The 12,438-nt window shown below is 32.8% G+C and overlaps 1 protein-coding gene across 2 annotated transcripts in view; it reads left to right on the forward strand.

The window, feature by feature from the left end:
- Positions 1–1,972: 1,972 nt before the first annotated feature.
- LOC117103739 (dixin-like) overlaps positions 1,973–12,438 on the forward strand; it is a gene marked incomplete in the record, with an annotated part of 39,059 nt that continues 28,593 nt past the window's right edge. Inside the window, 2 exon segments of one of the 2 annotated variants that reach the window (XM_033244346.1) lie at positions 1,973–2,324; positions 2,898–3,299. In XM_033244346.1, coding sequence (XP_033100237.1) covers positions 2,934–3,299 — 366 coding nt within the window. 2 annotated transcript variants of the gene reach the window in all.

The following is a 12,438-nucleotide window of genomic DNA, read 5'->3' on the forward strand; positions in this document are numbered from 1 at the left end:
CTTCTTAGCGCCGTAATTGCTTCCCATCCGATGTTTAAGTATGGTATGGTTTCAGTACGCAGACAGTCGGTTCTTATAAAATGTATCGATATAGTTCGTATAGGTTTTGATGTCCAAACAATAATCGAGCGGTTCAACGCATATATTACTTTTATATATCATCTTCAGGGTAACGGAATTCAAAGCGTGACATTGGTGTCAATCACATGTCACACAGGTAAGTATGAATCAAGTATTGCAAGTGGTAGGCCTACCTTATAGGAACACCATCATATAGTAGGCCTTTCATCTTGTGCTACTTTGTGTTTAGAGGTTATGGGCCTACGCATAATTCAATTAAACAGTATATGCCTAACTAATGCCTACACTTTTTTTTTTATAAGAACCAGTAAAATTTTGCCTCAGTGTTCTCATTTCTTTTTTTGCCAATTTTAGGGTCAAAATGTAGTTTGTTCTTGTTTTACACTGTACCGTACAACCGGTGACCCTCACGCTCCCCCCCCCCCTTGTCGGCAGATAGATATGGGGACTGTAAGAGAACGGCTGGTTTAGTGGGGGGGGGGGAGATTATAAATTTTAGCACCATTTTAGACGAGTATTTTGTGTCGTTCCCTGATGCAACTTCAGATTACGTCATTTAATGACGTCATTAATGGAGTAAATATAATGTTGATATCACCTTTTAAATATTAGTGTAATAATACTTTACTGTATGTGACATAGCTTAATTTGTTGTTTTTTTCCCCATAGAAACCTCATTTAATGAATTTTACCTCAGCCTCAATTTGTTCTTATTTTTAAGCAATTTCAGCCTCAGTGTTCTTATAAAATGTATTCTTATAAAAAAAAAGTGTACGGTAACCTTCATAAAATATAATCTCACTGTTTTGGCCTACGTTTGATAATTTTGCTACACACTGATTAATGAAGAAGGCTGTTATTGATTCTACTTCTGAAGTAGACCTAGGCCCATATGTAAGGATTATCATAAATTTGATTTCTATTTATTACTTCACTTAATATGAAACAAAACGCTTTTTGTCATTTAATGGTTGATTGCTTAAGTGACTTTTCATTTCAACATTAATCATCATCCGGCATAATTTTACTGTTTTTATTACTTTTAGTAAGTAGATTGATTGGATATAACTCAATTGCAAATCCCACAGAAGAATCTATTGTTACAGCACAGTACAACGTCCTAATAAAATGTTGGTCTAACAAAACGGTGTCTATAACCCGACTGCAAAACTGGGTTAATAACTACATTGGAATTGCTGTGAGTTATCACCTGTACAAATAAGTCGCAGTTGATATATTACATGTATTTTAACAATATTTGACCTTGTTAGTAATAAGTCCTATACTTACTGCGTAATTATATGTATCATTTAATATAGAGACACGTCTATCGCAAGTAGTCTATCAGCTTCCAAAACAAGATAAATATTACTCTTTCAACAAAACATTATGAGAAGGGTACAGTAATCGAGTACAACATATTGAGCATATATATATAAAAAAAAAAGGAAAACAGAATAGGACTATTACATGTTATGAGTTATAAATAACATCTTGGCCTTCAATGGCTTTTTCGTAAAGTAATATACGTAGCCTAACATTGTTTTTCGGAAGTGGGTTGTTTAGCTACCAGAAGCTTTGATTCGTCACTTTCACTTCTTTTCTACCGGGATGCTAATTTGTACATTCATTTCTTTCTCTTATCATATCTTCATAAGCCTTTTGTTTATTACGACATCGTGAATTATTTTTAATTGAGAAACATACAGCTTCTTATTTCCATTCCAGCCAATTAACAGAGCTTAGTGTAAAATGATTTTTACAAATAATAGTTATTATAAAAATACTCTAAAAAACAAGAACAAAGGTGGTAGCTTGTCTAATTAGACTGCAAGAATTATTGGAATGTCATTTTATTTTTCAGTGTAGTAGCTTGGGGAAGTTTTCATAAACAAAAATTTATGATAGATTAAAACGCCTTAAGCACCTGTCGTAAAATTGTGTTCTCTGTCACATGGAAACATTTTGGATTATAAGTAGTCATACCTGACGATAGGGGCCTATTCATTGGCTGTACGTGACCAGACTATTAATAGGCTAATAACCTCCCGTGAGAGGTACACTGTGACGGTTCCCCTCCATTCCAAGAGGTGTTACAAACTTGTTTGGATTTTGTATGGATTAAGCTAAACAAGAGGAAATGTTAACATTATTGTGCCTGATGGGATCCATTCTACAAACTTAAGTTTGAAAAATTGTAGTCTTCTAGGACTGCAATTTTCGTCTTTCCAATTGAATAAAAGGTAGGTTGTTTTATGTATTTGCACGTTATTTTGTCTATTTTTCTGTGCTATGTACGCTACCGGTACAGGTTGTTAAGCCTAATGGTCGGGCCACCGAATAGTGTGTATTACATGTTTTTCTTTTTATCGCCTGTGTATAGGACGCTTTGTCATTTCACTGACGATTACTGCCAGATATCTGAAACAGTTGGCTTTGAAAAGTGTCCCTCTATAAAAAATATGTTTATTCGCGTAAACCATGGGAACAAATGCAATACGTCATGCATAAATGACGTCAGTATGCGGATTGTATAATAGCAAAGAATATAGAATATTCTTTGACAATAGCAATGTGGTCATTCCACGAACGTCAGCATTTCACAGAACATTGTTTTATGAAAATATGATGGACTCAAATGGGCCTAGCACGTTTAGAACCGCCACTGTCGAACGGTACTGTAAAGCATCCGGATAAGATATTAATAAAAATGCATCCATGTGTACAGATGTTTCTGCTCCAACAGTCCTATCGATGTATTAACAAAAGTAAATAATTATTAAAATTATATATTTTATTTTTCAATCCAATCACAGAGGCGGCACTCATGATATTCAAAGAAAAGTTACAAAATGGACCGATACCAAAGTCGTTCACCAGACATCGTTAGCGTTCACAGTGATAATAGTTTCATCAGTAACGCGTCATCTGAACAAACACTAAACGCGACCTTCCCATTAATGACATCCTTACAGAATTGTCATTCCCCCTCTCCCTATATTTATAATCCCACTGTGATGGTCAACGGGACAAAAATACATCAACAATGCATCGATGACACGGTGAATTTAAATTATATCCAGAGTTATACCTTCGAAAATATTGATGGAAATTATAACAGAAAAGGTAACGGCAGAAGAGTAAAGGATGAAAGATATTCATGGGATGTTGCTAAGACTCCCGAAATGAAGACACAAAAGAATGAAGAGCAGCGACAGGTGAGTAAACTTTTGAAACGCATGCATCTCAGATGGTTGAATTAAAAAGTTTTGAGGAAAATAACACAACTTTAATGTATTTTGAGGTAAAATGTGATGTTAAACTGTAATTTTTGCATGATATGAAAAAGTATGTTCATTCATCGGTGGAGTGGTTGAAATCAAACTGATAGACGTGTGGTTTTGCGACTGAAACCGGGAACGAGCCACTATTTTCAACTCCTGAGGGCGACATTCAACAACAACAATTACCTGTAAACATTGATAACAAGAAGAGGGAGCGACGATTCGGTTCGAAATTTATTTTTCATCGGAAGCTAGAGCTCTGTATTTAGGCCTAGGCATTTGGAAAACACGTGTCTTGGTGAGTATGATTACTTTAGTTTCGTATGTTTCTGTTATTTGCGTGGGTGATGACACTTGAGTTGTACTGAGGGGTGCTCTAGACGGGATCCCTCTACTAGACACCCAACCGGGTCCGTAGAGTAGCAGGGCACTGTTCCCCTGTTAGGCTGTAGTAATCTTCCTAAGCCGACTCACAGCGGTGTACCACACTCTAAACAACGGACCAACAACAGGCTTCATGCTTGGATGATCGAAGGCAAAGCTTTGCTCCCTGGGCAACAAGACGCCATTTTGCCGGATGATCTCTTAAGAGGCAGTTTATTTTCTCATTGTATATGTGATTTACGATAACATTTTACAAGATTCAATGGTCCCTTAGGCCTACGTATAGTATAAGAATAGAATTGAATAGGCCTTGCCTAAATCACCTTACAGTATTTTTATACAGACCCATCAAACGTACGGAGTAGGCTAGGCTAGGCATGCATAGGGCCTGGCCTAGTCATACCTAGACTAGCAGAGCACACAGGTCTATAGGTTATTTGGTCTGCACCTCCCTGGCTTAACTAAACTAGGCCCAAGTGTACCCCAGTCTTCTAATCTAAGCCTTTGGACACATTAGTCATCCTAGGAGGAGGATTTGGGCCTAGGAGGAAGGAGTTCCCCCCCCCCCCCCTAAAGAAAATTGCCATTCTATGTTGTAGTTAGTGTAAGGTTTCTCAATTGTCCATGCTATGCCTTGGCAGAGTTCAGTTTTTAATAGGCTAAGCAAGCAAAATGGATGGTTTTTTTATTTTGTTAGGCATGTGAGGAATATTTTAGCATTGTATATGTTTTGATGCACCAACCACAGTGTTGATACATTTTATACCACATCAACTCCCTGAGAGATATCTCAGGGCTACTCAATCTTGCCATAGAAAAATAGTTCAAATTCTTGTAATTCAACATTTGGTAATAATCCATTTCACTAACTATGCTTGTGTCTCAAATTTTCAGTTGCAAATTGAAAATTTCTGTAGCACCTGAAATAATTGAATTGTCCTGATTGAAAAATGGTTTTTTTCTAAATTATATACCACTATAACAAAATGTAAAAACAGATGTGACAAACATTTATGGATTATTTTTCTTGGGTTTCAAAATTCAATTTATTAGTAATCAGACAAATTCCAGCCCGTAAAATAATCTAAACAAGGCACTGGTACATGGTACGTAGTCCTTAACATACTAATTCTATTTGATTATTTTTACAGAGACATAATTTTTTTTACCCTATTATAGCAATGAATATATAAAAAAAGTACACCATACAGTAGCCACTGCCTCTTCTCATAATTATCATAAATCTTTATTAAATGAATTATCCTCTCGTTCATTAGCTTCGTATCACCTTCATATTATCTTTTTTTTGTCATTTTCTTTAGACCAGACTGATTTTCAGCTGCGGAAATGCTGTGAAGTAATGATGATGTAGCAAACAAGACTGTATGAACAGTATTTATAATCACACCTTGATGTACACTAACCTTGAAACAGAGACAACATTCTGTTATTTATTAAGTACCCAGCTGCAACCTGTAGAACTCCGCAACATTTATTTATTGAGTATACTTTTAATAACTGATACCAACATCTTTGCCAGTGATAATTAAAACACCTTGATGTACACTAAACTTGAATCAGGAACAACATTCCAATTTTTTTTTAAGTACCCAGCTGCACCCTTTATTACATTTTTTTAATACCGACGTCTTTCCCATCCATCTTAAAATGTTATTAGTTAAACTCAATTAATTTTTAATTAATTGATGAACAAACACTTTAATTAGATAATTTACATCAATAGATTAGTGTTTAATTCCAAGTATTTATACAGTTATTAACACAGAGACGGTTGAAAGCATTCATCAGATCTCATATCGTTAGCAGCCGACAAACAGTGCACTTGCAGTAGACTTGACACGCTTAAGTTCAACCCTAATTTTGCAAATAAAGACGGAGTTGAGTTTAGTGCTGTGGATATTTAATCTAAAGGAATCATTTCAAATGAAGAGGAAGTTGATCATCCATAGCGAGAAAAAAAAATCCTTCAGGGATTGAGTCTTGAGAATTCAATTAAGCGGTAGAGAATACCTGCAAGACGTAAAAATAAGATTGTTCTTTTTGCAAAGAAACACATAATCCTGATGGTAATATTTTAGTGTTTGATTGTGCGTTACAGTATCTTGGAAGATGTCAATACCTTGATATGATGTGTTCGGTTTGAGTTTGTTTGTGACATTGATCTAGCGTTGAAGTTGATTCTTTTGTTGAATGATGAATAACAGCAGTATGCATGGTTCCCCTGTGGCAGGGTCGCGCTCTGGGAAGGGGGCGTCAAGCCAATGGCTGGAATGGACGGTAAGTCAATTATTCTATTTAAAACACATATCATTAAAAATGTCTTTTTCAGTGTGACTTAACTTAATACAGCATCGTCTTTAGATTTGTGTAATTGCTCTATCTTAAATCTACCAACTGTCGTTGCTAATAATTCAGTCACATGGCAAACGTATAAATATTTAATTTTGAAAGTAGTTTGAACACGTGAAATGGTTGTGTGATTATTTAAGCAACAGCTCATTACCTACAAATCCAAAATGAATGTTGACATGTCGTATCTGAATTGATGACTGAATGGTGAACATTGAAGCTGTTGGTAATGTTTAAACTTAAAAAGAATGGTCTGTATGCTGCCGAATTGTGAATAAAAAAAGATAAATAAAATTCATTCACTAAACTCTTTAAATTTGAATACAAACTGATGTATCAATGGTGTAAAAATCATTTTAATGTTTAATGCAGTTCCCTGAGGCATACTGTGTACATATCATTACTAATAGTTCCACCCACATTACATTTTTTTTAACTTATTAATTAATCTTTTTTCAATAAAGTGTTGCCTTGAAAAATGAACTCTCAATTACTTTTGTCTCTATATTTGTGGCTTGATCTTGGAGGTATTTTTGACACCCATGGCTTGATGAAATATGTAACTGTAGGCCAAATTTGTCTTTAGTGAGTTGAGCACACATTCAGTATTTTCAACGCTAGCAATGCTTTTGCACATGATCATGTTCAGGTTCAAGGAAGTTGGTGTATACAGTACACTATCTCAATATCAGTGCTTACATTAGAGTCACTTGGTGTAAATGACAAACAACATACTGTATAAAAAATAATAGAAAATGTTTGTTGTTCGGGGCAAAGTTCTGAATGAGCTGGCATGGTATACAATAGGTTTAAAACCATGTGAATGTATTCTCTCTGCAGCCAGCCACAAGTAATACTGTATCTTTTATAAATTTGTTTATTTTAAGTTATTATTATTTATGTTAGTTTTAATTATTTATTTTCTCTTTTAAATTCTCTTGAATAATTTATTGTCTATTTCGTGAATACGTACTGTACCTGATTGAACCAATGTAAGCCAGATTCCTAATGTGATTTGTGTGATTTCAATTGTATTTTTGTTTAATGTGTCAATTATAGTTTTTTCCATATTGTTTATTATTATTTTTAATGTTTTTCTTAAGTCAATAAATTTTTTTAATATTTTCGGATTTTTTGCCCATTTTTATTTTATTTGTTTATGTTAAAGATAATTTTTTTTCATCTTTTGTCTTTAATTGTTTAATTGTACGGAGGGTCCCAATTGATCAGCTCTGGCTGGATGGACCACCCTCACAAAATATTGTTGAAATAAAATAAATAATTAAAATAAAATAAATAAAGTAACTTCACAATTCCTGAGATAAATTTTAGTTAATTATATCATCCATAAATTAAAAAATTGTTTTTTAAATGTCAAGTTCTATTAAACTTCTGTTCAGTTGAAATTTAGTGTTAGACTTTGAAGTTATTGTATTTTAAAGTATATTATTTTAATGAGTTGGCAGTAGAGAGAATTTGTTATTAACCATAACATATAGTACAGTACTTGAAGACTGGATGAGCCACTTTGAAACTCACATAAAGCATGAAGGTATTATACTCATCTAATGTCTACTTGTCGTCAGTGCCTGAGGGGAACAATGTATCTACATGCAAAGCTTTTATTACATTTTTTTTGCAGGAAGATACATTTAATACGTGCAGTACATTATTTATATTGCTTTTCCTACCTGTACGAATGGCTGTTATTAACAACATTAATGTTGGAATCTGAATCTAAATGCCACTCTCTACCTGTGCTTACAAAGCTAAATTAACTCTTTCTAGAATTATATTCTTTATTTCTCCAATTATTACTCTTTTTTGATAGCATGCTTTTTTTTTCAATGAATTATTTAAAATGTCTGCAAGATGTTCATCATAATGCAATTAGTGTTTTTTTTTTATTCACGTTTTATAAATCGAAAATGAATGTCTGCACAATTTGGTGATTAGTTTATGATTAAAGTTGACAAGATTTAACTCAGTTTTCCATTTCAATGATTTTTGTAAAATTGATAAGTTAACTGTGTACTGTACTTATATTTGTGTGAATAAAATTCTTTGTGGAATTTTAGTGTACAATAGTGTGATTAATTTCTTTCTGATAGTGTTGACATATCTGTATTCATCTTGTTCCAAGTATATTTGCATTCATATCAATCAAGTAGTGTATTGTACAGTAAGCCTGTAATGTACATTATTAAGTCATTTAAACGTATGTTCAACCCTGTTTTTCAATAGTTCACTACTGTAATGATCTAAACGTGAATGCACTGCAGACTCAGCACCATAGAAAATACCTTTTTCATACAATACCATATTTTCAGCAAATAATTACAGTAAAATCAAATATTTTTGATTAACTGATAATAAGGGTACAGTACAATGTTTTAACAGTTGTAACACAATATTTTTCTTTTTATGAAATTCAGCATATATTTTATTTAATTTCATTAACTTTCTACTTGTATACATTTTATCACCCATAATCTAATAATTTAATTTATTGTTTATATTAAATAAAGAAAATCATTTTGACACTTTTTTTTAACACCACCTGGTCATTTCTTTTTAAGCAATTAAGTATACGTGATAGTAAGGTCTTTATTCACATCTTATACAGTGTGCATATTGTTTGGATTAATCTGAAAAGGATTCAAAGGATGGAGCAAGTCTTTACTGATTTAGATAATAGAAGAGGACTTTGCTTAATAGTGATCAATATATTGAGTTGTTGAATCATTAATTGTGCAACCCTTTTTGTGTAGTAGGCCTACTGTAGGACCAATATATCTTACTGGCCTATATTTAGATTAATGTACACAAATTGTACTTAAGAAAGATTAAATAAAAAAATGAAATGAAAATCTGCAGAAACACATTATCTTCTCCAAATAAACAAGCTTTCTGTATTCTGATGAACCAATAAGCACCACAATTAAAATATTGAAGGTTTTATACAGTACCTCGATGGCAGAACCAAGAAAAATAACAGCTTTCTGCAATTTCACAGTGAAGAAAGCTCTTGGTATCAGCAGAACCAATGAAAACAAGGCTTTCTAGAAAGCAGGGGCAGATTTAGAGGGTAAAAACAAGGAAAAAAAAGAAGAAAAGAAAGAAAGAAAAAGAAATAATTGATCACCTTAAACATCTCAGAGGTTATTTTTGGGCGTCTGGAATGCAAAAATTTTGCGGGGGAATGCCCTAGGGTAGCATTATTCTTGTTTTCCCCCTCCCCCCCCTTTTGGACATCTCTGGATCTGCCACTGCAAAGCAATGTCACTGGTGGAAGACTTGTATTAAAAAGAGCCAAGCTATATGAGTTACTGGAACTCCTCTCCATCTGTTTATGATGACATTTATAGTACTATTAGAATATTATTGTAAAATGAGATTTATTCCAGTATTCATGTTGCTATTATTCCTAATAATACTAAGTTTTCATGAAATGCTTTAGGAGTCATGACATTTGTTTAATCCTGTTATTAGATGTAATTTACAGTATATAGCAAGTGTTAATTTACAGAGTACCTGTTTGAACGTTGTTCTCTGATCATACATTATGATCTATGTTTTTTATAAATTTTAATAATATTTTGTCTTCTGAATTAACTCATTGGAGTTTTGAGACTTACTGAAGTATACTCCTGTACTGTTATCCAACTTGGTGGTTGGGGGTGGTGGATGTTGGGGTGGGTTTATATATTCTGTTTTACTTTGATGTATATTGTTGTAATCTTGTGAATAATAGCACTTAATGGCTTTTGGAGCATCTATAAGTTTAAAATGAGAGCACAAACCATAGAGTCTGTGATTATAGGAACATTTTTGAATATATTGAACACATACAGTAGATGGCTTCATATTATATCTTCAGTACATAGTGTACAGTATATCACCTTATGAGCCTCAGCCGTGAGATTTCATTTTGTAAATCATTAATGTACTATAGATAACATGATACTGTACAGTTTATATGTTGTACTGAAATTGGCAAGAGCATCTGCTATTAAGTGTGAATGAATCACCTATAAAAATGCATAATAAAAGCCTTAGAGCAGCATTCTATCATGAATGAATAGATACATAACACTACAATAGACCAACAATAATATGATAGTATTGAAGCAATTTCCTCTATCTTTGAGCCATGCATCATGGTATATATACATATAGGGTAAAAGGTTGTTTGGTATTGAGATTTGTAAACTCGTAATTTTTAGTCTGGAAAAAGTCTGGCAGATTGTAAAAATGTAAATATGAAAAGAATATTAAAATGATACGCTACAGTAGTGTATGTTCAAAAATACTAGAATGTGCTATAATATTGTTAATATATGCTGGTATTACCAGTTTAAATTTAAAAAATAATTCATAGGAATATCTAATGGGAATTTCAGCAAAGTTCAAATCAGGGTATTGGCAAAAATGGAGTACAGGGGGAAAAATTCCTCGCACGTACATTCTTTAATTAGCATTTAGCATGAATTATTTGCTGGCTTACATTTATTATGGATCTCTAAATTCTTTGCATATACCACTACAGTAAGCGGAATATTTAACTCTGGAATAATATTTTTTTTTATCTGAATTTGATCAGGTAAAAAGCAGAATCATGCCATTCAGTTTTTGCAATGTTTACAATTTAATTCAAATATGTCATCATATCATTTTTTTTTCACCTAAGTATTATTTTTCTTTTGATGAGCATTTCATTAGAGCACCTTTATTTGACTCTATTAGGTGTGTTATGATATTTTTGTAATAAAGTTAAAATAATATTATGAAAATAATTATTTTGTGATACTGAGTTGGTAATACAATCTGCTGGTACGTATGACTCAAGCGCTCAAAATTTTTTCCACACCCAAACCTTCATTTCATGGCTTGATTAATTGAATATCATGTTATTGGAATAAATTTTCTTTGTTTGCTGACTAGCATTACTATTTTATTGTGTTGCTATGGGAACTCTATGCATTTGGGAGTTAACTAGGTGACTCATGCTGACATTGAATCCCAAGTACTATGCTGCCCTCTATAGTTTGAGATACAGTAGTGTATATCCAAGTTGGAATTAGGAATACTGTACAACGTAAATGACAGAAAATGGTTTTTGAATTGTAATTTGCTTAAAAGCTATGTGATTAGAATTTTCCATTTATACATTTTCCAGTAATTTTTATTTGGCCAATACCAATTTAAGTGCAGTCAATGTAGGCGTAATTATACTTTAGTTTACAATGACCGATCCAGATCGTGAGGGTGGGATGGGGGATATATTATTGTTATGTTATGAAAGGTAGTTTAATACAATGGATCAGAGCTCTGAATTACGGTTCAAAGGTAAAAAATTAAATATTTTAGTAATGTATTAAAAAGTAAACGTCCCTTATAATACGAATACAATCAACTGTATTACAGTTTGCATACAGTAAAATATGAAGTTTAACAAAAATTTGTATAGTGATTAATTAGGGCTAGCACAAGACGAGGAAAACAAAAGAAATCCTAACTTACATGCAAAGAAAAATAAAAATATGAAAAATAAAAGTAAAAAAAAAATAATGTCAACTTGCATAATGTTAAATTCCTCTATGTGCTTCACAGCAGGGAGTGGGACAAATTATTAAAAGTTTCAACTAAATTAATAAATAAATGAATATCAACTTTAAATATAATACTATGAATAATTTGAAAATACAGTAATTTAATATTATTGTGTCAAAGGTTATCAGATTAGTCCACTATGAAATAGAGGTCAAATGGTATTCCTGTGGTGAACTGAAGTGGAGTCATGCATGACCGAATTCAGAACACTAGAGTATGTGATGGAGTGTTTGATAACATAGGTAGGTGCGATTTGCTCCAGTGTTTAAAGTGTATGGATTTACCATCTATTCTACAACATGAGACACAAGTTAACTGTATTGTTTACAAAATTGTTACATTGCGCAGTTTAATGATAGTGGAATAAACTAATAGTAGTGGACCTCTTATGCTAGGATTATTTTACGGAGTTGTTCCCGGCCTGTGGTGCATTTCTTTCAACGTTCTTTCTGGTTTGTTGTTTTCCTTACTCTGTGTTTTTCTATCTTAGAATCTTGTTCATCATTAGGTTACATGTTAGATATCAGTATATGTGTCCTTAGGTGTTATCAACTGATCAAATATATCCTTTGTATATATCCTCTTGAGGTGTCAGCTGGTCCATATGTTTTTGTCGGAGGCTTTAGTTACATTTTTAAAATGTTTTATCGTGTTGCATGGATTAAGATCACATGTGTTTAGTAAGTCCCTGCCTTGTAGGTCAGAT

Source organism: Anneissia japonica, unplaced genomic scaffold, assembly GCF_011630105.1.
Source record: "Anneissia japonica isolate Jap-2015-1 unplaced genomic scaffold, ASM1163010v1 scaffold287925_len434832_cov202, whole genome shotgun sequence".
Taxonomy (NCBI): Eukaryota; Metazoa; Echinodermata; class Crinoidea; order Comatulida; family Comatulidae; genus Anneissia; species Anneissia japonica.